We start from the raw sequence: 25,349 nt of genomic DNA, 5'->3' as shown, positions 1-25,349 counted from the left end.
GATATAGACCACCCCCCCGGTTTTTCTTGATCCTTAGTTAATGTCCACCTCAAGTATCAGTCAATTTGATTGACGGCTTGTCAATCAACAGAGGCAAATAAACGACTGAGTTTTTAGACTTTCGATTCATCCAAATATTTGACAACTTTGAAAAGTGAGATGCAAAGATCTTTATTATTTTTTTTTAGCTTAATAGCAGCTGTACCCTCTCCTGCAGTCTTTGTCTAAATTTGCAAGGTCACTCCTTATCTTCTGCCTTGTTAGAGGCGGTTGCCTTACTAGTTTCCTCCCCTGTCCAGCTCATGTCAAGGAGATAATTCTTTGCTTTCTGAGAAAAGGTGGCTGGTTTTTGTGTTTTCCAAAGAGCCCATGCAAAGTCCATTTGGCTAGTTAGGGATGTTTCGTCAGAAGTTTACCTGAGGTCCGACCTTGAACGTAGCCACCCCCTTTAAAATGGCAAGCCGGTCTTCATCCATTTTCTCTTGATCTTATCATAGGCGGATTTTTTTGTCAGCTTCACTGTGTTTACCTTTGTTAGAGTGCTTTTGGATGGCAGCCAATGACTGAAACGTCTTGATACATCCTTCTTCTTACAAGAATATCTCGCTTTCCTGTTCTGTCTGTGACGGATTGGATATAGTTCTCGCGATGACCCGCGTTCAGGGATCTGTGCACGTTGCTGATAACCACCCACTTCTACGATTAGTTTGCTGAAGGTTTCTAATGCGATGAGCCTAGTGAGACCCTGAGGTGCTCCAAACTGTGCCAGTTGGTCTGCGCCATAAACTTGTCGCAGTTCTAAAGTCAGAGGGAGGGTCGCCCACCTCTATTTATGTGAGTGTCTCTACAGTACCTGCGTATCCCAAGCAATCATATGATATAAAGTTAATTTCAGTCACAAATCATTAGTTAGGAAAACTGATGTTCAGATAAGACTTCTTCTTGTCCTTCTTCCTTATTCATTGCTGACTCTAAGATAGCAGTTACAGTACGCGTTCTATTAGCTTTACAGTCACCTTGCCACCAGGAAGACTCGCCACCAGCTTTGATTTCCTCTGCCATCTTCAGATTCACCTCTCTCTCAACTTTACTTCTCCGATTTTTATGACGAGGATACTGGCATTTACAAATCCGAAGGTCTGAATCTCATACCAAGTTGTGCACTATATTTGAGATATATCGTGAAATCGCGGCCTTCGTAATCTCCAAATAATACGCGCTAGAATAAGCTTCTTCTCGGACGAAACGCATGTTTGGGATATATTGACGTCTCTCAAATGTTTTTTTTTTTATTTTTTATGCTGTACACCCACGAGTTTAGAGGTGTGAGCTGTTGCCGTCCCTGGCCAGCGCGAGAATTGAGAGCCTTTTAGACACTCGACTTCTTATACGGCATCACTATGAAGACGTAATACAACTGATAAACCTACGCTACATAGGATTAACAATGTCTGTTGCGCTGTTGCGAGAAGGAGGAAAATATTACCGGCAGTGTAAATTCTTTAAGAGTTTCAGAGACTTTTCAGAGATGTCTATCTTTGGCTGTCACAAAAAAATGACCATAAATTGACCAGTGAATAAAATATTTTGAAATATCGTTCGGAATTTGCCTTTTATTGCGTGCAAATCAAGGGTAGACAAAGTTTATAAAACATTGACAAGAACTTCATGGGGTTCACCTCGATAATTTTCGTCGGCCAGAGTCAAGACGCACCAAGCTAAGTGACATCGCCCTCCAGTAAAATAATTTTCCAAAGAATAAATGTGGCGAGCGTGGGGAAACGCACATTTTTTTTCATTATTGTGATCAAAGCCCAATGATGTACCTAAATTGGTAGTTACGGTATCAAATCATTGATTATGACAGGGTGAGCTTAATTTTTCTGTCGAACTCACTGCACGAACTGATAAAGTAAAAACTTGTATTTATCTCCCACGCATTTCGTCTGACAATAGTAGACTTCATCAAGGAGTTTTACAAGTGGGGTAAATACGCTTGCTCATATACAAATAATAAATAAGTTGTCTCTTTACTATTGAAGCTAGTGGATATAATTCGCCAGGGGCGTCTACGGTGTTATACATGCGTGACATTTTTCGGACATTACATGTACGAGTACGTAATCTGTTTGAGGGTCACAGATTTAATGTAAATATTTGACCCCTCGACATCACGTAATGTCCCTAGTTTACAGAGGTCTTAGAAAGCTTCATTACTTAGATGCCTTCTGCGCGTAGAAGGCTACAAGTTAATTTCTCAGGTGTAATTGCTTTTGATTTCTCAACTGATGTTGTCGCAAACAGCTTTTGGGAGTCACGAAACAAAAAAACTTATTGGAACCTAGTTTCATGTACTAATGGAAGTAAATGGCAAATAAAAACATATTCTCTTGGGAAATAAAGTTATAAATAACAGGGGTTCTTTGAAACAAATAGTGATAGAAAAGGTTTCAGTTCTGGTCAATATTGACTTTTCATAGCCTACTTCCAAATCTGAGGGAACGCGCCGAAGGATTAAAAAAAAACATACATGTGTGATAATGCAAGGAGGAGAATAAAAATACAAATAAAGAAAAAGGAGAAAACATAGAAACCCGTGTTGCGGCGCGCAGATATCTTTTGAGCCAGACCTACACACTTATGCCCGACACCACGCAAAGAAACTCGAAAGAGTGCTGTATATGAACTTGCTCGCACGTGCACGCAGGAAAGGCCATGACAATCAGCGAAAATAATGCCAAATGCAGATGATATTTGCAGTCAAAAATCAGGCAAATAAGATGAGAGAAGGATAAAGAACTTTCTGGAGGTGTCTTCTTCAAAAAAAAGAAAAACAGTTTTACTTCTCCTGAAAGGTCACGCAGTCACGCTACAAATACTATTTCTACGTGAAATTTCTTTATGGTGGAAAGTGGAAAAACCATTTTCCAGTCTTATTTTCTGGAAACATGGTGCAGTTAATAAATTTTATGGGGCTATTGATATTTCCTATCAAATAAGGGGGGCAGAGTTTCCCGGAAAGCCGAAATTGTTATACTCGGGAACTTGTACGTCAACAAGCACGCGGCATGTAAATTTAAATCTCCTCTCCTGATACAGTTTCCTTATTGTGAACTGTGCGATAATGATAATAAACAATCAAATTGTAGACTAATTAATTTTTTGGTTTTGTACAAGTGCCCTATTTCCTGATTTTAGCAAATCTTTAAAGTAATAAACGACAGGAGAAAGAAACGCTACGATTTTCCCATCGATTTTTCAGCTAAAAACACATCGACAGAGCTGGTATCTTTATAAACAGCGATTTGTTTATTTATCACTCGAGAAAAGCCAACTCAAAAACTTTACCTAAAACGGTGGTGTGTTCACTAAGCAATAAAGGTAGGTTAATTTTTAAGTTAAAATGGATATATTTAAATGAATCAAAACTGAAGTAGAGACCAAACACGTCGAGTTTTGTCCTAATAGCGTGCGATTTGCAGTAGGAGTACAGCAAGAAAAATGGCCTAACTCCGTGAAAATGCACGCTATATATTTTGGTCTGGCGCGCTCGCTTTTTACGGGCCAAAAATAATATTTTTACATGATAAACACGAATAATTTCTCGTTGAAAAGAGCTCTTTTATTTTATGTACTTTCGTATACCCCCGATGTTATGGTCGTGTGAAATATAGCCAAATTCAGCGTACAAACGGAATAGAAAATATAGTGTATTTCACGCGGGTGGTTACAAACGAAAGAAAGTTCAGTTAGAAATGAAATATAGTTGCAAAGCTACTCCGAGGGATGAAAAACAACTTATGAAAAAATGAATCCAAAACAATTTTTCTTTGTCTTGTGCGAGCGTTGTGAAAATGCACTGAAAGCCCAATAGAAATTATGCAAATTAGGTACGTTTTGGCCGATTTCGAACTGTCGTATTTTTTCCAAAATAAAAACTCGCTGGAACTTTTGAGTATTATTTTTGAAAACGACTCACCAAAAGGGTCTTTTGGAGCAAATAAAAAAAAAGTTGAATTTCTGCTTCTGTCGCCGGATTCTCGAAAATTACTGACAACCTCTCTTAAGCAAAATCTCCTTGTCAGCACCTGAGGGATTATGGAAAAGAGTATGGAGAATATGCATATTGATCTTAGGGTGTAAAGGGTTAATCGATACCCTTATGTGTAGATACTGTTTTATCCTAACACAGACTCTTGTATGCTTATAGATACTTTTGTATACTCATTATCCTTCACTTCCGCTCTGCCGCTACTGTTTCGCTCTGTTTTATCAACTGAACAGCTGGAAAAGGTTATTTTATTATCAAAGGAAATTTATGTAGGGGATTGCATTTTGCTGACCAAAAACACTCAAAAGATTTTTTTGTCTGCTACTTTTGTGTGGCATATCGGAGTTACAAGACAATAAATATGCAATGATAACCGAAAGAATACGAAATATATTTGTATACGACAAAAATTTGCATGCGAGAAAAATATTTCATAAGACCGTTGAAATGTATTTGAAATACACAAATAGATACACACACGCATGCACACACACACGCATGCACACACACACGCACGCACCCACACTCGCACACACACGCACACACACACACACATATATATGCAGTTTGGCAAGATAACTTTCCAAGTACTTCAAAACACCGAATCAAATACATTACCGAGCGAACTATTGATAAGAATACGGAAAATTATTAACGAGATGTGACCTTTCGTCATTCGCTTTGACGAAGGGCTAACGCTCGAAACTTCTCCATGAAAAACAAAGTTGTGCTTATGATAAAAAGTTCGGAACTTGGATCTCTGCGATCGTTAAAAATTTTCTACCTGTTCCTGTGTATGTGCGTTACCGTAGTTTTTTTCTGTCACGGACGAGACTTGCCGAATGTCACGCAGTAAGGAAATAGTAAAGACGCTCTATGGTTAAGAAGCTGTGACGTGAATACTGTGTACAGCCGCCCACTACCCTCTAAAAGAAAATCGGGAAGGGGTGCCTTCCCGATTTTCTTTTGGAGGGTAGTGGGCTACTGTTCACAGGATAGTGACATGTTACCAGCGGGACATGTTATCTTCGCGCTTTTATCAGCTTCAGGGACCGCGCAGAGGGAGGGGCTGGGGGGGGAGGGGGCTAAAGCCCCCCCCCCCCCCCCACTTTTTTGCAAGAATAAAAATAAATTAAGCAAAAAATAATTTAACAAAAAAATTTTCCTTCACGCATTCTTCTTTAGCCCCCCCCCCCCCCCCCCCACTCGAAAACTTGCTATGCAGTCCCTGAGCTTGGATAATATAACATTACTAGGTCGTGCGTGGTACTGTTTTTGGTTTTTTCAATTTTTAAACAAACCAGCGAGCAGCAATCTGCGAACGGTAATTGTAAGACTTATCTTACTCTCCGAAGCGTTTCGTCTAACTGTCGTAGACTTCTTCAAGGGGTTTTACTGGTAAACACTAAAGGCCTGTATTTATTAGCCATAGTTGGCAGTTATTACGTGAAGAACATTTTAAGCTGAAGGTGAGATTTGGGAGCCACGGTTTGAAATCTTTTTCTCAACTTGCCTTAAAACTTTTCTAAAACTTCTCCAAAACTTCTCCAGTTCCTGTTCGTAAATACGGCCAAGCCTTTATAGTGTTTGACTTACGTAATGGCCTCTAACCATGGCTTATAAATACAGGCGTTTAGTTTTTACTTGTAAAAATCCCTGAAGAAGTCTACGACAACTAGACGAAACACGTTGGAGAACTGATAAAACAAGGTTTACAGCGACTGTATTATACAACTCATTGAAAGCAGAATAAACAGTCCCACACGAAAGGGCTTCTCCGTTAGTTGCTTTCATTTGAATGGTCAAACAGGAAGGTGACAGACAAACACAGTGACAGCAGAACTTTAAAAAGTAAAGGTAGAGTCGCGCGAAATAATTTACAAACTGGGCGAAGAGTCGGATTCGCTTCTATCTCTAGCTATCTCCAAAGTTAGCGATTTCTTTCAAGGAAAAACGCACAGCACCGACATCAAAAACAGACGCAACACAAGAGCACATAGATAGCAACCGTTGGAAAACTGTCTGAACAAACGAATGAAGTATTTTACAAAGATGCATTTAGGAAGATAAATTATTTTATATCCTAATAAATGAAATAACAGAAATGACAAAACTTTGTATTTACAATTATCCTCCGAGATTTGAAATGTTAAGGAAGCTTAAATACAAGCTAAGACTATCTCGAACTAATCTATATCAAACTAAAAGTTAAGAGCAGAATCCAACTGAGTGTCCGACCGCTACAAAATCTAGACTACCTTTGCATTTTTCAAATAAGCTCTAGGATTGGTCGCACTATCTTCGCGACCAATCAGATCCAAGGCAAAACACCAATCGCGACTTGGCAACGTACGTTTTCCCGCGCTTTCAGCTGATTGGTGAATGATTCCCCCCTTTTCTATAGTCCCCCCCTAATACTCTGCAAGCGGCGACTGATAGAACCACGTTGTTGAGCACATTAAACATTACCATGCGAGCAACAATTCTCGGTATTTTTTATTTGAACGCTGCAAACCAGAACTTCACCCACATACTTGCAAGATAGGATACAACTCGCTTGGTAAATACCACCGGCTCAATTAACGCTGACTTGATTTCAACAAACAAATTAGGAACTGAAAGGTTCAGCGAGAGAAACACACACCTTGCCAAATACTTGAAATCGTCAGGACTCAGGATCCTGCCTGATTTACAGTCAACTTGGAAGAAAGGATTTAGGCAGTTAACAACCACGTTAGAAAGCTGCGGAGAGAATTATCAAAAACGAAAATACATTAGTTAGAAAGCAGATATGCAGTAAATCCGAAACAATGCCAGAATTTACCCGCGTGAGCAAAACAACATGAACAATATGGTTCGATGAAACCGATAAAAATTGTGTGACATATTGAGAAAGAGGCCATGGCATGACACTGGCGTCACAGGCTCTAAGAAGATAGCGTGACCACTGAGACGGACTCAAACGATCTTATTCTAAAAAGCTCTCTGTTCTTGCTCTGGTGTGACGCGGAGCTGCTTGAGGTACCATCTCTCAACAAGTGATCCCCCCTTCTGTGTGCAGTAATATCTGTGGAGCTGTGGTATAGGTGAGCGTCGGGCTTTCAGGGGGGCTCTCCGGAGGTGTTGTAGAAGCCTTGGCTAATTTCTTTATGATTGGTTTTAATGGTGAATCCTGGAGGAAGAACAAGAAGAGTTGACTTCAGATTTCATCCTGAGTGGACAAGGAATTAGTTGTCACAATCAAGTTGCTGGTTTTCCTTACCTCGTCCATATCAACGTTGGTGTGAGATAATCGTCTCAGTGAATCATTGGTTGAGCTGGTTTGTAAAGTTGAAAAAGTATATCTCCCTTTCCTGCAAATTGATCGTTAAATGTGCAATTCGTGAATAAATTGCACCGATGAGAGCCAATCAGATTGTAAGGACCACCATTGATTTCAAAATGGATGCAATAAAGAATTTAACCAGCACTGATTTCACACCAGTGACGATCTTGCGAGCTTTTAAATTGCTGTTAAATGCTTTCTTTAATGTTTGATGAATGGTTTGAATGTCTTTGATTTTAGTTAAGTATCTTTTGTCCTACCACAATGTTCTCGCTTGCAGTGAAAGGAGTTTTGCGGTTTCAGCGCAGAAAGTAACCTCCATGCCGGTGTTACAGCAGAGAATTAGTTTAAGTCAATGTTGTAGAATTTTTCTGGTGAAATATAATTCTAGTTGTGACTGTGTTATTGCTGTGTTATCTGCAATTGGCGTTCTGATGGCAAAAAACAAAGTGTATAAAAGTGGACGAACGCAAAGGAATTTCAGAGTCTTTAATTTGTACATGACCCGTCGAGGACTCTTCGTTTTTCAACTATTATGCTTTTTTTTTTTAAATCTTTTTTCTGTTGAAGGAGACCAGAATTAAGATGACTGATATCTTAGACAGTACTAAATGATTGCTGCGGAGTCATTTAAGTTCAATGACTGTGTAAAAGGTGAAATAAAAGCTGTGTACTTGGTCAATTTCTTACTTAAACCTGTGAAATGTGTAACTGGTTTGTCTAGAGGCAACCCAATTTCACGATATTAATGCACCGATTAGTTGGAAGCTTTAAACTCTTCCCCCCCCCTCCCCCGCCACCCTCCCCCCGAACAACCCACGGCCATTTACCGTCCTCCGTGACCGGGGGTAGTGAATGTGAACCTTGCCTTAGTGGGTGGGGTATTTAAACCGGAAGTGTCAAGGCTCTCCAGCGTAGTACACGTGTTTTAATTCATTAGCTTGAAATGAAAGAGTTTGCTATTGTGAGCAAATGGCTTCGAAAGACAATTTTCATATCGTAGATTTATGCTTAGAAGTGAAAAACCCAACAGCAGCACCAAAACCTGATACGTGACTTTGCTAAATTCTACAACATTCGTTGGTCTCAAACTCGATTCAGCCTATAATAATTAATAATTTGTAACAGTTTATTAATTTATAGTGCGCTTTTTAACATGCCGAGTGATCAAAAGCGCATTACAACGATAAGTTACCTAAATTGTACTTGTATAAGACATACACAATAAATTCCAGAGATAATAAATAAATCACATCATTTGTATATATATATTTACATATCTAAGAAATATTAAAAGCTAATTTAAAAAGATAAGTTTTAAGACATGACTTTTTTTAAAAGTTGAAATGCATTTAATGCTGCGGAGATTAGCAGGAAGAGCATTCCATAAAGTGGGTGCAGTGTATATAGTATAGTATGTACGGTATGCAAACCTATGGGTTTGCGTACTTGAAGGGCCTCAATCAGGACAATCAGGAGATAAACGGTAGTCATAAAAAGGTGACAAAATGTAGCTGTTAGGAGTAGAGATCGGCAAATTCTAACCTTTAGTCGCTTTAACGACTTAGAAAAGCTTTAAAAAGCCTTCACCTCATTGAGACCCTTTACTGATAGTCTTGTTTTGTTGGAAAAGGGGACATGAGTAAATACTGATATCGTTATCTCAAATCCTAATGACAGGTATCTGTTTTAAACAAGTAGCTTGCGCCAATGAATTTTAGCACGGGCCTCGTCCACGCTTTTAGCTACATCTTTTTTCTTTCGATGAATCTTTTTCCACTTGATCTTGAATCGTTGACCCGCAGTCAGAGTATACGTAACGATTTCGTCTAACTTCATGATCGATTTTCAGGGAAGTAGCATGACTTCGAGCTATTTATTAACCGGAGGATTATAGATGATTTTAAAATAATCGCCAGAATTTTGAGGTGTTTGTTGTAGCTTGCAAAAACAAAAAAAACTCAAAGGCAGTCCATCTGGGTAGTCCATGTACTAGGTGTCAGTGTTTTGTTCATCACCCGGAATATCACCTGAGAAATTTCTGCTGTATGTGATACGCACACGTGATGGTTGAGTATTAGCTTGTGTTTCCTACTCTCAAGAGCTCAAACTTATAATCAATTTTGTGTGTCAAAAGCATGTATATGTCTTTGGCAGATAGTGTCGGGAAATACAAGTTTTTCAATACGGTGTTCCATAAAACGATATGTCAATAGAACGTTAAAGATCAGAGTGAGACAATTTAGAAATAGTAAAGACACCATAAGATAGTGATAAAAAAAGAAACAAAGAGGGTAAAAGAAATTCATCTAAGAAATGTTATTATTTTTTTTCAAAATAACGGCAAGTTTTATGAAACGTGAAGAATTCATAAGTCGACTATTATTGTCAAGAAAAACTGAATAATAGTTCCGAAAAATTTCTCTCACGTACAACACCTTAGTCAAAGCTTGCAAATACTTTCAGCTAGCTTTAAACTATACGCGTAAAGGTCGAAAAAAGATATCATATTTCATATTTGTAAATAAGCAAGGTTTTTAATTAACCAACTTGTAAAAACTCCCTGAGGTCTGCTATTGTCATACGAAACCCGTAGGAGATTTTAAAAAAGTTTTCGCTTTTTCGGTTCGCTCAGTGCCGCTAAATAGTTTATCATTAAATAAAAAGTGTTAAAAACGAAACCGAATTTTCGAAGCGAAATGAATATGACCGCTTTTAGAGGGACTGGTTTATCAGGCACAAGTTTGTTAAAACGTGCGACAATAATCAAGATATCCTGCTATTGTATTAATTAAGATAAGTGCCAAACTTCATTAATAAACACAAGAACGATGAACACATATTGCTCTGAGATAAAAGTTATTGGGGCTACTTATCATATCAAACAAGAAAAAAATCGAAAGACACGCAGGAAGTTGCTTTACGTGAAAAAGTACTCAGAACTCGGCTATCATTGATGTTTAGCACAATCCACTCTAAATTTAAAGACATATTTCAGCAGAGGTAAATTAAGCTTAGTTGAGGTAGGGTAAGTAATCTCTTTTGTATTTATAAGATCATGTAACAAGTTTCTTTCCTTTCTTTGTTTGGGTTTTGGTGCGGAAGTATTAGAAAGTTGGTCTGGTTCGTTCCTAAAAATTGTGACGACAAAATAAGTTCTGACGGTTACTAAAGGGGGCAACTGTTTCTAATGACGAAAAAAAAAGAAGAAAGATTAGCCAATATAGAATTGCAGTTCATGTCTAGTGTGCATACATCGGGGTATGGATTCATGATCACGCAGGGAAGTTTGGAGAGGACGAGAAAAGCGCGATAGTCGCTCGAGGCGCAGCTGAGAACAATGTTATCTGCTTTAGTGCTCTATGACGTAGCTGACACAACTTGTGCACGAAAATAGCGTTTTATCCCAAATGTCGGGTTTACCAGATATTATCTTGTTTTTCGAAAAGTCGGTGCCACAAATAAAATGCAAGGGAAAATGATTAAGAAATATTTCTAGACCAATTCGTTATTCGAACAAGAGCTAATTGATAGAAGAGAGAAGCGAGAGTCATTTATTCACTGACCTTATATTCTAATATTTTTCGAGCTTGTTAAGGTTATTTTCACGACCAGCCTGGCGAAGCTATTCCGCTCTTCTATCCAACACCTGCTTGGACGGTACGAAGTAAATCTTTGTCCGGCACAATGGAACGGCTGCAGTCCTTGTTCTTCAAGGCGATTTAGCGATAATCATAATTTTAAGCCCTTCTAGGCCATATTCCACTTCATGTTTGTTTCGGCGTAAAACCGTTCGAGCAAACTGTTCAGCCGACTCTTAGTGTTCGATTTGTATAGGTAACAACAAGGTTTTGAACGCAATTTGGTGTTAATAAGCACGAGTAAATGGATTTTACTAAAAAAGAGGTAATGGAGAATAGGGAATATGGAATAGAGAATGGGGAATGGCAGACCTTTTTAATTTCAAGATGGAAGATAAAAGTTATATTTTCGTTTCAGTGTTTTGATACATAACACTTTTGCTATAAAGAAATTCAAAGTTACTTCTGAAAATCAAAGAAAAAACAACCTACGCTCCGTGTGATGAACAATTCATAACTTGACTATCATTGGTATTTAGGAGCAGCACCTGTCGACATTTAGTACAACAACTTTAGGAGACATACTCCTGCTGAGGTAAATTGAGGCCGAAATTCGATATTTCTACTCCATCTATAAGACCATCTTAAAAGTTTCATTTTTTCATGTCTTTGGGTAAGCTTTGCATAACAAAACCTCGTTATGGCATATAAAACTTGGTATTTTCCACGGATTTTTATTTGGAGACTCCAGAAATTTCAATTTACGAAAATCGGAAACCTCGGAATGAACGGTGAAAATTTAATGAAAATAACTTTTGCCGGCTGATTTTATGGGACCTAGACTGTGTCTCGGTTCATAAAAAGGCAGAAGAAGAACTCGGCCAAAATCTAGCTTTCTTTACTCTTTCTTTACACGCTTATTCCAATAACACATATAGAGTGCAATGTCACTTCTTAATGCTGTCGATGATTAGTTTTTCGTAACTTGATTGCCAGAACGCGTTCATGTGTTTAATATTAATACGTTCAACTGGTGGAGGCCGAAGGAAACTAAAACAAAACCCTTTTGGATTGACTTATCCTTCTTAGATGTAAATTTAGGTATTAATTTGGCTGAAAATCCTTACATAACTTAATCTCAGCATTTTTAACTTTGTTGATAGGTACTTAATCTGTGTGCAGCAATCGGCACCTACATTCACCTCAGAATGAATCCAAAGTTCTGGCTGGCAACCATGTTTCTGATGTCCCGGATTGGTGTACTCAACGCTAACAGCCGATGTCATGTAACTGAAAGCTCCATCAACGGAATGTACCTGAAAGGTCACGTGTTTAAAATGTATCGCGATCAGTTGCCTAGAGAATGTTATTTCCGGTGTGAAGAAGAAGTCACGTGTCAGAGTTACAATGTCATCATTGGTCAAAACATCTGTGAACTGAACAATCGTACAAAGGAAGCAAGACCGGAAGATTTTATGCCGGATCAGAGAAGATTTTACATGAAGCGTTCTAGCAACAGAGGTACCTTTTACGTTTCCTCGACTAACTTTTTGCATTTTCGTCTCTGGGCAAACTTGTTCTTTTAAATTTTTCATTCACGATTACAGAAAACTCAGAGAAACAAAATTTATATATTTAGATATATTCCTATGGCGAGCCTTTTGATTATTCAATTTAGGGGGATTGTTTCAATATTGGTAAAGCATTTCAAAATACAGAGACAAGTCAAAATAAAAGTGACGACGTTTTGGAATCATCGTCTCATCAACGTCATCTTGGGAAGATAATATTTGACTTAATTATGAAGTCAAGCAACTCTTTTCTTTAGTCACCTTGAAAATGGTTTAGCAATGATACCGAAATGTTGGCTTGTTTCACTGCGTTATTGTAACTATAATAAGCCTATGCTGTCTTCCATCTCATTTCTTAGTCTAGATCTAATAGAATTAGCACAGTTTTTATTTCATTCTGCTTTTACGCAGGCAGGAAAGGTAGGAGGTTTTTTCTCCTCTCCTGTCGCATCAGGAGGTATCGAACTTCAAGATGGTGTAAACTTCTTACATGAAATTCGTTTTTTCTGTCGTAGTTCCCCTCGGATCCATCAAAGAGCTCCCGGCGAAAACCTGTGGTGAGATTGAAGCAAGTGAAGGGAACCAGATAGCTGACGGGAAAAACTGGATTTACTCTGAAGAAAGTAGCGAGGTCATCGAGGCCTATTGTAAAGGTAAATTGTTTGACTAAATTAGTGGACTCATTAATAATAATAATAATAATAATAATTTATTACTCATATAGCGCAGAATACATGTGGATATGATCTAATGCGCTATACAATAAGACTATGCAAAATACAGTATGAAAACGAATTATAAAAGGCTAAGAATATACAATATGACTAACTAAAAAAAAAAGTATGAAAACGAACTATAAAAGGCCAAGAATATACAATATGACTAACTAAAAAATAAAAAAAACGTTTATAAAAGCAAACATGAAAATGCCTGTCTAAAGATATGTGTTTTTAGAAGTGTTTTAAAACAATTAGGAGCATTTACTGCTCTTCCATTTGATGGCAATCTATTCTAAAGTTTAGGAGCAGATGCCATAAATGATCTATCACCTAGCGTTTTCTTAGTTATGATCCTGGGTGGCAATAATTGTGGTTCAGACTGAGATCGTAGCATCATACGTCCGAATTGTTGCTTAACGTTAATTAGATCCGTAATGTACTGAGGTGCCAGCCCGTGGATAGCCTTGAACGCTAAAATAAGTGATTTAAATTCAGTTCTGAAACAGACAGGTAACCAATGCAAGGAAAACAAAGTAGGAGTTATATGACAAAAACGAGAAAGGGAACAAACAAATTGGGCAGCACTGTTCTGAACACGTTGTAACTTGTTGAGATATGCGGCTGGTAGACCATACAGCAAACCATTGCAATGATCAATACGTGCGGTGATGAATGCATGAACGAGTGTTTGTGTGGAGTCTAGTTAAAGATCATCATCCCACTGCCTCCTCAAAGTGTTATCCTATCCCGACTTTTTTTTTTAAACTTACCAAAATAATATCTTGTCTCAGTGTTTCTGCAGATAAGTGAATTACAGTAAAAAAGGGGTTTGTTTTCATTAATTCCAATAGAGATATAAACGCGGAGAAGAAGATTAGTAAATGACATGAATTGTTCTTTCTCTTATACAAAATTGTTTTAATAGCGAATGGGAATAGATTACAATAGCTATATATCCAGGTCACGACGCCGAAAAGGACAATGGTTTACCTTTTTTATCAATGGAATTTATCTTACAAACGGCTGTCACCCTAGTACCATTCGAAAATGTGTTGGCTGAAAGTAGCTATTTTTTTTAAATACAGTTTAATTAACTTTAAAATCTATCTACCTATCCTATAACTTTATCTTAGAGAGCTGGCAAAAGATAAATGGCGAAGAACCCGTCTGCTTTGGAGCCAAAGATGACCAATATGGTTCCTTCAACATGACAAAGAGTGGAAGAGTGAAAACAATGAAGCTTATTCACAGGTCAGGGTCGGTGCGCTGCGGCAATTATATTTCATCCTACTGGGGCTGCACCTACTCAGGATATGGAGAAGATTTGATGACAATCATTACAGATGCAAATAAGAAGGCCATTCTGCCCCCTACCGAAGACTTGAAAGCTCATTCTGACATAAAAGACCATTACAGCCTTCCTGGATATCACCATAATTCAACTGAGCTGGTTTTTCACAACCTCGTCAATCCATTGTCTGTCTCGATCAACCAAGAGATGCAGATATGGTACGGACAGGATTGGAAGGACTACTTTGAGGGAGACAACAGCGGTAAAACTTGTGTTGATGTGTATGCATGGTATGAGTGAGTCTGCCCACTGGAGATCTTGCCTTCGATAATTTTAAAACGTAAAAGAAAAACATTAGAAAACACTTTTAGGATGACAAACCTGTTTCAATGTTTAAGGACTGCTATGTCTTCGTTCTATACCTAACAGAAAAAAGAAAGACCGTAGGGATCAGAATGGTTCATTATTAAAATGTCGCTCGAGATCACGGAGAAAGGCCTGATATTTTTCGGTCAATTAGTTTTTCTTAGTTTTGCTCAGCATGGTACACCTTACCAGGTATTGTTGTACACTTCCTTAGAATTCATAGTCGAGAGCAAATTTAACTGTATCAGAAAGTTTAATTTCAATAAATTCATGCACTTAAGTGGTTATTTATAGTGGGATTTGAACTCAACCTCGATTTCAAAAAGGGAAAAATGGAAGCCAAATAAAACTAAACAATTCCGGAAGGCAAAAGAAAGGAAAGAACACAAAACAAAAACAAACACTCTCCCGAAAAATACTCTCCTCAGTTCCGTGTATCAAGTCTATTTTTCATCATAACGTCCTTGACCTGTGATCCTTCCTAAAAACTCCCTCAAATAATTCATGGATAATCGACGCCAGGAAAAACCTCAGGGCACTTGACTAAGTCAGTTCCTTCCAAATTTTTTGGTAGAATATTGAATCATTACGCATATTTTTACTTTAATCCTGTCAACAATGAAGAGAAAAATCAAACTGAGCGGCAATTTTGCTTCTCCGACAATGTTGCAGTCTGTGGCGTGGCTTAGTTTTTCTGTTTTCGGCGGAAGTCTAAAATTTGAAAATTGAAAATTGCGATCAATTTTCAATTTTTGTTTTTTGGACAAAACATTCCAAATTGTTGACAGAACTACCCAGGAGGGAGGGGGAAGGCTCCATTCGCACGTTAATTTTTTCCCCCAGCGCCCTCTCCCCAGGGAGGTCCGCTTCCTTTCATGCGCTGGAAGAATTTATTTGCCCTTGCCACTTCCCCTCCCACGCAACACTTCTCTAATCAAAGTGCTCTGTGAGCAAACTCGTGAATTGACACATGATTTTTTAGATTATGTTTATTGTTATCTGGTTTAGGGAATTTTGTGGTTGATTGATTGTCATATCTAGAGTACGAGCAGTAGTTCAGTGTTCGTTAATGTAGCAAAGAAACAAAGTTGAAATGATCATGCTATTACATTTGACAAGGTGGATGATGTCATGTGTTTTAAACGTCTATCATTTTTGTTTCTGGTTCAAAAGAAAAGGTTGGAAGTAAATGTGGGTGAAAAGTGAAATTTACTGTCTTTCGTTGTGAATATTAGAAAATCAAGGCAATACTGTCTTAATGAAAACATTAACGATTCTCTCTTTATCAAATGAGACAAATGGGAACGAGTTTTGAGTGATATAACTAAGCCAAGCCTGCCACCGTCATTTTGGATCACATCGTATCTATAACTCGCTCTTGCGCATGCGCGCAATTTACGAGTTAAAAAGGAGGAGGAAGCGGGAAATTCGTATTTATCGCGTATCGCTTTTCCGAATATGAACGACTTCAGTGCTGAGTACATAAAGGATCTTGTAATAACTCAACGAAAAACACACTCCGAGGTGAGCTTATGGCTAAAAGAAAGATTTCCCGACAAGAAAGGCCTTAGTTCGAGGTCAGTTAGGAGGTTTTGTTTAGAGAATGGGATACATTTGCACAAACGCCTGTCAAATGATGAGCTTGAGCAGTGCACGCGTGACGTCGTTGCTCGGGTAAGTATAAGTTTTTGAGACTTTTAAGTGCTTGCTGTTCACTATTTTCCTCTTTTTTCTACCTTCATTTCCTTGTTTGCATAACCGTCTATATGAGCACCCTTCAGGGTTTAAAAGTAATTTTTTCAGCTTTTTAGCGTGAATCTGTAGGTTTTCAGTCAAGGCTCATTTTTTTTTTCGGTTGTCAATAATAAATGAGCAATCAGCACATGGATTCAACACTCTGCTGTAATAAAAGGAAGGAAACGGTGAATGCATACGAAACAGCATAAGAATTTTTATTTAGATCGACATGTTTCGTTGCGGCAATTCTTATTGATCGTCCAACTGAAGTAAAAGTCGCGGTCATATTACGGTGGACATTTCATATCAGACAATATAACGAAGCCAAGAAATGTTTTAAAAGCTTTTTGGAAACGTAAACGAGTATAAAGTTTCGAAATTTTGAAGCGTGGTAGAGGGAGTATTTTTGTGTACAGTATTCAGCTTTCTACGTATTTGCTCAAGAGTGAAACATGCAAGTTTGTGGACACGCTGTCACATCACCGTGTTTATGTTTCTGTACGTAGTACTACCTTTAATTATGATGTACTTTCCGCCCAATCCTGTTAAATATCGTTTGTAAAGCCTTCTCACGCATCCAAATTGAAGTCGCTCCTTGAGCGTAAGGATTTCCCATGACTGTGAGTGAAGAAGCGCGACAGTTTGACTAGACAAATTCGTATATTTCACGCTGAGACAAACTCCGAAAAAATTGAGCCGTTCACTACGCTTTGTTAGAAAGGGAATTGCCGCAGCGAAACATGCCGATCCAAATAAAAATTCTTATGCTGTTTCGTATGCATTCACCGTTTCCTTCCTTTTATTACAGTTAATAAATTATGTTGAGTGTTGGTCGTTGAATCCATGTGCTGATTGCTCATTTATTATTGACAGCCGGGAAAAAAATGAGCCTTGACAAAAGCCTCAGGTTCACGCTAAAAGCTGAAAAATTACTTTTAAACCCCTGAAGGGTGCTCATATAGACGGTTATGCAAACAAGGAAATGAAGGTAGAAAAAAAGAAGAAAATAGTGAACAACAAGCACTTAAGTCTAAAAAACTTATACTTACCCGAGCAAGAAGTCACGCATGCACTGCTGAAGCTCATCATTTGACAGGCGTTTGTGCAAATGTATCCCATTCTCTAAACAATGTGTAAACTGTCGTATTGCTGTTTGTGCTCGAGACGGGATGCTGATGATCAAACAACCTCCTCAAATTTGTTATAGCTTTGATTACACACAGAATGGGGAGACACAATTCCGTCACCATTTAACTTAACTCGACCAAATAAGAAACAAAGGATGAACGTCATGGAAATATCAACGTATACTTGAAAGGGTAATTTAGTATTATCAAACTGACTTGATAACTGACTGTAAATATATGCATATAAACCCACATACAACCCACAATTCCTCCAATCGCTCTGACGAGGGGCTAAAGCTCTAAACGTCAGCTTTTCATCTCTTTACGGTGGCCAATTGAGTTGACAACGTAGGAATTAAGAGTGCCGAGTTGGGATACCCACGGATCCCCACGGTATCAACGAGTGATTTTTATTCAATTAATTATTCTTGTTTCCTCGTCACCATATTCCCACCAATAGCGTAGTTCCATTTTCTGCATATAAACCCACACAACCCACAATTCCTCTAATCGCTCTGACGAAGGGCTAACGCACGAAACGTCAGCTTTTAAACCCTTTACGATGGCCAATTTACGTTATCAACTTAGTTGACAATACTAAATTACCCTGTTATACTCTACCTCGTTGAAAGATCTGGCTCCAGTTGTTCGAGGGTTGGATAACGAGATCCCGCCGTGTATAAATCTCTACCCGGTGGATGGTTGAAAGTCGCTCTGTGTCAATGATGGCGTTTAGACACGGATTTTTAGTCTCCGTGTTATGTCTTATTTTCCTTTTAAATATCCATTCTACGGTGCTGAAATTTGTTCCGGTGTTTTATAAGTCGATGCACTTGCCAATAATATAATTTTCTTGGCATGGTCTTGGTTCAAGTGACTATACGAAGCAAGGATATTTCTCAGCTCGAGCTTGGGTATATAACCATTGGTCTTTCGACATTTGGATATGGCTAAACTGCGGTGTCCCAGGGGATAGTCGTTCATGGTCTGAAACAAATTGTCTCGCCCTCGCTACAATGGATTCTATATGGTCCAGCTCTCATCGATGTAAACAAAGGCACAAGCGTCCGCGATATTACAAAACGCCAGTTCTTATTACAGCAACTCCATTGCAACGCAAGGGCTATTGATCCTGAGTGGTGATATTTCTGTGAACCCGGGCCCAGTACAAACAGCGACATCAAGCACCCAGAAGTCAAAACAAAAAACAAATTCCAAGCGAAAAATAATGAAATGTGATTGCTGTGAGAAGATGATAAGAAGAAATCAAGCAAGCATAAGTTGCTGTGCTTGTATTGGGTCTTTCCACATGAAATTTTCCGGCCTGACAGCCTCCTCCTCTACCTGGTTATGCAGTAACTGTCTGGGATTTGCCCTGCCCTTTTACAAGTGCTCTGACGCGGAAATGCTGGATGATACGCTCGATTTGTCCGCATCTCTTGATCCTGGCCTTAACATTCATCCGCTCTGCTTTAACTCAGGCCAGTTAAAAATAATGCATCTTAATACTCAGTCCATGGTTTCGACATTTAATGAGCTTTTACTCACTGTCAATTCATATCCACTGGACATTGTAGCATTGAGGGAAACCTGGCTTAGAGATCAACCGCAATTATTAGACTATGTTTCTATCCCTGGCTTTGTTACGGAATTCCGGAACAGGGAAGGTATAAGGGGAGGTGGTGTTGGTGTTTATATTAAGGAAAATATCAATTATAAGCGCCGTCGTGACATTGAATATGCCCACCCAGAACTTGAACACCTATGGATAGAGGTGCCTGGCCGCAATAAGTATGGTAGGGCTCTTGTACGTGTGATCTATAATTCCGAGCGCATGCTCAGTCCTTCTGATTGGCTACATAGTTTAGAGAACTTACTTGGATACCTAACTGTATGCTGGGATGGCATGTTAATGCTTACAGGAGACATCAATATCGATGGTCTTCGTCCTTCTGACCATCTAGCACAAAGGTATCAAGGTATACTGGATATGTTTGAGCTTACACAGATTGTGAAACGGCCCACACGTACTACGAGGACCTCCAAAACCCTAATTGATCACTTTATCACCAACCATCAGCAAAAGGTGAACAACACTGGTATAATTCCATGTTCTATTGTAAGTGACCACGGTGCCATCTACGCATGCGTCAATGTACGGCTCCCTCGGTTCCAGCCTCGTTATAAATTTATTAGGGACATTAGGAACTTTAACAAGGACGTGTTTAAAGAGGACTTTTCTACTCTTCCTCTGTCTGTTATATACTACTCAGATGATCCAGACGAGCAACTAGAGACACTGAATACACTAATTTCCGAGTGTCTTGAGAGGCAACCCCCCTTGCGGAAGGTTCGTGTCACGCGACCATCCGCCCCATGGATGAAGGACCCACTGATAGAGGAACTCCAGAAGAAACGAGGTTCTGTTAGATTTACTGCTCACCAGACCAGCACTGATGCCGCTCGGCATGAGTTTCATTCGGTCAGGAATAGATTAAGATCGGCAATAAGAACTGCTCGGAAGGCATTCATTGAAAAAGCTCTCTATTCAAATAAGTCGCGCGAGGTTTGGAAAGTCATCCACAGAGTGTTAAAGCCAAGTGCAAGGCCCTGCGGTTTGATCCGGACGAACTTAACGATTTCTTCGCGACGACTGCTGAGAGAACACTAAAGACTCGGGCGACCCCAATAGAGGATCTCACGTGCCTGATAGATAACCTGCCTGACGATCGGCTTGTTCTACGGGCGCAGATCAGATACCTACCCGCTTCATCAAGATGGTTGCTGAGTGCTTGGCAGTCCCTCTAACATCTATCATCAACAACTGCATTGCGAAAGCTTATTTTTCAAAGCAATGGAAGATTTCTCGGGTGTCTCCAGTTCCAAAGATTGACAACCTGGTCCTAACGATCAACTCCGGCCCATCTCAGTTCTTCCTGTTTTATACAAGGTTTTCGAGAAGCTTGTGGCTTTTCAAATGTCGAATTATGCGGACCACGCCCATCTTCTTCACGATCGCATCTCTGCTTTCCGTAAAGGGCATTCCACCATTACAGCCTTGTTGAGAGTTAGAGACGATATTCGCTATGCCATGAAAAGGAAAGAGGTCACGCTTATGGTGTTAACCGATTTCTCGAAGGCTTTTGACACAATACCCTTTAGCGCGACCTAGTTCTTGCGATGAAGCATAAGAAAGGAATGAACGACCGCTGACCATAAAAAAACATATTTGCTGGTCTTCATCCCAATTTCTTTAACTGCGGGTACAGTATTTTGACGTAATTAGCATTATGTTAGTCGTTTTTGATGTGTTTCGTGGTTTTATTTCGGAATAAGATTATTTCATACCAGAAACCCTGTCGTCTGATTTTCTGACTGGTGTTCTCAGTTTGGAAGATAAGGAAAAAAGTTGCAGCAACTGTTACAAAGAACAGAAATGTTAGTTCTTGCGATGGAGCCTAAGAAAGGAATGAACGACCGCTGACCATAAAAAAACATATTTGCTGGTCTTTATCCCAATTCCTTTAACTTTGTCCCTTTTCTCAATGGAGAGCGAATCCTTTAACACGCCGCCGTAAGGTTCTGGAAGTAATTAATGCCGTGACGATTGATCTACGTATAATTAGACGAATATTTCACATACATCTGAATTAAGAGCTCAATAGCACATGACGTAATGATGAACTCCACCACAAAATCCACAAAGTCACTTTAAATCTACTTTTAAAAATCTTTTACTATATTTTTATACTCTCACAGGTATCAAAACACAAAGCTAAAAATATCAGAATATCAGATGCTTTGTCCATCCTCGCCAAGTAACATCAACTCCTATGATAAAATATAAAACAAAATTATTAAAAAACAAACAAGAAAAGAGAAAACGGATTAAAAAAGTTATTTCAAAATTCAGTTATATGGCGATCGAAAGAAACAATATGTCTCAATATTTTCAATCGCCTAAGAGTTGCAGAATATGTTGGCTTTCTATAATGACGATGTTCTCAATGTCTTGATTGTAGTTATGTCATAGTCACTCGGGAAACTGAGATGATCTGAGGGATTATAAGGAGCCAGACTTTATTGAGGGTAGGAAAGATTAGTTGCCTTGTTTCTTAGAGCAAAAGGAATGAAATAAGCCAAAAATGTTGAAAATCATAACTTCTTTACTCCCAACTACAAGTAAACTACAGCTACAAAGTAATCTAGTATTATTAACTGAGTTGATGACGTAAATTGTCTACGCAAAGAGTTTCAAAGCTAACGTTTCGAGCCAACAGAGAGAACTGGGTGATTTTTTCCCATTAAAAGAAAAAAATAATACTCACATCATTCTGATAAGTTCCAGAGAATGCAGCTTTTCCAGAGTCCTGCTTGCTTGTTCTTCGGATTCCTGTTTAGTAAAACCAAGAGATTAAGACAACTTGATGACAAGCTGATTGACAAACTGCACGAATGAAAGACCAACCGACCGACTGCCTGCCTGATTGAGTCATTGACTGACTGAATGACCAAGAGACCAACCGACTCACTCGCTGACTAACCGATTTTTATGATCTGATTGATCCATATTCCAGCATCTTGGTGATTTTTCTTTTCGCTGATGGAGGCGTGCTTTGGGAGCCAAGTGACCAGCCGAGTAACTATCTGGTGCACTACATGTAGCTGGATGATTTACTGACTGATTGATTTGTTTGCTGGATGCCTGCCTTTCAGGCTGATTGACTGAAAAACTAATTGATTGACTGACTGAGTGAATAGCTGACACATTGTCTGTCTGACCATTAAACTCAAACATACCTGCGTGAGTGAAGCACTGAACAACTGGCTAACCAGTTGACTGCTTGCCTGCCTCTCAAGCCCAAAAATTTACCGCCTGGCCAGCTGCGTGCCTGCCTGCTTGAATGACTGACTGAACTACTGACTAACTGGTCTCCAAAAACAAACCACATGTCATTGATTGATATATGAAAAAGTAGATCAACTACCAAATTAAGGAGTGTGGACATCAACCGGAAATCTCTTCCAAATAAACGCACGTGCATTTAGAAAAAAGCACCCACAAAATGCGTATATACGTCACGAAACTTCCCCACTCTCAAATTCGCTCGGAGACTGTTACAGTTGCTTCTGCCGTCCAACACGGAGATACATTTACAAGTTTCTCCGTTTGGACTGTAGCGAGACCGTCACGTTTAGTATACCCAATCTCTACTTTGGTAGATTTTGTTTTCCTGTGATAGACACGAGTTCTTGCGACAGCATTTGTCTCTCCACCAGAGGAAGAACTGCCCACATCAAATCCTAGTTTTCCAGCAATATTAAATCTGTTGTGATGCTCGAGTAAGTTTGTGCTTCTAAAGTTCTTGACCCCAAATGAAGAAAGTTCGTGAGACTTTTGGCGGCTTCTGTCTTCTACATAAGTGTCTCCAAAGACATCGTTTTTGCGCTTGGAACATGAGCTTTTGTTGTTTACGAATCTGACCGAAGGTCTTTCGAACTCAGTACCAGGACAAGTAATATTGATCCCTGCTGGCAAATAATCCTTCTCATTACACTTTTCTTTTTTTTCTGAAACTTTTCCCAAAGAAAGATTTGTCGGGGTTAGCAGAGTAGACGTGAGCCTGCCCAGGACCTATTTACGTTCTTCTTCTTCTATATCGTCAGCGCATGCATTTCCTTTAAAACGGCACACGTCTCGTTCTTTTGGTGAGTTGATTTAGGGTATCCTGTGGCAAGAGGACCCTCCATGAAATTTTCTAGAGGCAACTGGTCTACCCGACGAGATTTCTCATTACTTGTCACCTTTTCTGTTTGAGAACAATGTACATTTCCAGTCCTCGGAGATGTTAAATTCTCCTGTTTGCTCTAAAGGTATTTTGCTGAAGAAGCAGTTACAGTTGCTCCCTTCTTTAAGAGTTCAGTTCCAGAAAAATGTTGCTTTTTAACTACCTCGTCAACGTATGGTTTGAAGTGATACTCAGTAGGAAACGAAATGTCCGCGCAGCTTCCAGTATCTGGAAATAACACAACAGAGGTATTTGAATTTATTTTGATCGATAAAGGTTTTCCCAATAACATTGTCAAAGTTAAATTAACTGCCCTATACACCTTCCAGGGAGATGCCGGTTGAAACAAGTCTTGCTTCATTCACTGCGCTGCCTGCTGTGTTGTGGCAATAAACAAGTACATAACACAAAAACGAAACAACTCATAATTCTGTGTATTTTGAAAACAAAATAAAAGAGATAACACTTAATGGTGAGTTAACCAAATTAATTTTAATCAGTCAATTGAAGTTAACCGGTTTTACCGAAACATCGTGATGTGGCCGCTTTTTTGATTTTTTATCGAACTGAAACTGGGCTTACGGTAACCACAGTAATTCATTGAAGAACAATAAATTTTACAACCGAGTTTGGTTAATGTTAAACTACCTTTCTGCGTAGTTAAACTAAAGTTAGTGGTCTCTTACCAGTGCCGTGCATTGTTCTTGTCGTAAAATGTGTAAGTCATCGCGGTGTGTGTGGGGAATGTTGTTTTACGTAGGAGAAATAAGTGCATAAGCTTATGAACATGGCGTCTGGTAAACAACAGCTACAACAAGAAGATACATTACTCAAGCGCAACAATCCGCTCGCCACATAATTCTCCATCGGTAAACTGCTGCTCCGAAACGAGAACATAAATATTGAAAGAATACGGCAAAGTGCTTGAAAGGACTCGATGTTTATACGAAAGGGCTCTCTACAAAAGTCACGCATAGCAGGATTAGTGCTTGCCTCAAGCCGTCACTGATTTCTCGGACAGATCCAATATCAGAGACGATTCAACCGACGGCAATGAAGAATACTCTGACATCTACGGCAAATTAACATCACGGTCGAAAGAACTGCCTTGGAAGTTTGCGTAGTGCGCAGGGGAGAGAAAGGAAACGAAAAGAAAGAAAGAAGCGAGAAAATAACAACGTGGTCCTCGAAGCCTGCATACTTTTGGTTTCCCCACCCCCCCCCCCACTCCCCCCCCATTTCATAGCCCATTTCAGTGCGGCCGTTCAAAAAATATATCCCCGTTGTTTCATCTTAACCAACCTTTCACCGAGTTAATATTTCTAGAAATTTTAATCAGGTTTCTGTAAAATACACTCATTTAACTATCTTAGTGCGGCCGCAGCCATTATTAATAATATAACAACCATTAAGGGTGGGGTAATTCCTCAAGCAATATCATTCATAGTCTATATAACGACAAGTACGAGGCTGAAACGTGCTCTTCAACTTCTAATCAGAGAGCAGTATGTTAAAGCTCGGGATAAAAATGTACCGATTAAAGGCCCATATTCGATTAAAGATAAATTTCAGAGTCTTTAATTTGTACATGACCCGTCGAGGACTCTTCGTTTTTCACCTATTATGCTTTTGTTTTTTTAAATCTATTTTCTGTTGAAGGAGACCAGAATTGAGATGACTGATTCCCTGAAAATTTTTCTTAGAAAGTTTTGAATGATTGCTGCAGGGTCATTTAAGTTCAATGACTGTGTGGAAGGTGAAATAAAAGCTGTATACTTGGTCAATTTCCTAC

General features: G+C 39.1%; 1 protein-coding gene across 2 annotated transcripts; it reads left to right on the top strand.

Moving 5' to 3' along the window:
• Positions 1-10,253: 10,253 nt before the first annotated feature.
• Positions 10,254-15,181, top strand: LOC149034199 (uncharacterized). Of its 2 annotated transcripts, none has more exons than XM_089193203.1 (4): positions 10,254-10,404; positions 12,121-12,478; positions 13,044-13,181; positions 14,381-15,181. In XM_089193203.1, exons 2-4 carry the CDS (start codon positions 12,166-12,168, stop codon positions 14,836-14,838), a joined length of 909 nt encoding a protein of 302 aa, XP_089049329.1. In that variant the 5' UTR covers positions 10,254-10,404; positions 12,121-12,165; the 3' UTR covers positions 14,839-15,181. The 2 variants fall into 2 exon arrangements, with proteins under 2 accessions (XP_089049329.1, XP_089049330.1); XM_089193204.1 differs by having other exon boundaries at positions 10,289-10,399.
• The last annotated feature ends 10,168 nt before the right edge of the window (positions 15,182-25,349 follow it).

This window comes from Pocillopora damicornis, chromosome 14 (genome assembly GCF_964200805.1).
Source record: "Pocillopora damicornis chromosome 14, jaPocDami1.2, whole genome shotgun sequence".
Taxonomy (NCBI): domain Eukaryota; kingdom Metazoa; phylum Cnidaria; class Anthozoa; order Scleractinia; family Pocilloporidae; genus Pocillopora; species Pocillopora damicornis.
Note: the sequence above shows the minus strand (reverse complement) of the source record. Positions and strands in the feature narration are given on the sequence as shown.

Coding starts and splice junctions, on each gene's coding strand:
- LOC149034199 (XM_089193203.1), top strand. CDS start 12,166: ATGAATCCAAAGTTCTGGCTGGCAACCATGTTTCTGATGTCCCGGATT. Junction 12,479..13,043: donor GAAGCGTTCTAGCAACAGAG/GTACCTTTTACG, acceptor TTTCTGTCGTAG/TTCCCCTCGGATCCATCAAA. Junction 13,182..14,380: donor CATCGAGGCCTATTGTAAAG/GTAAATTGTTTG, acceptor ACTTTATCTTAG/AGAGCTGGCAAAAGATAAAT.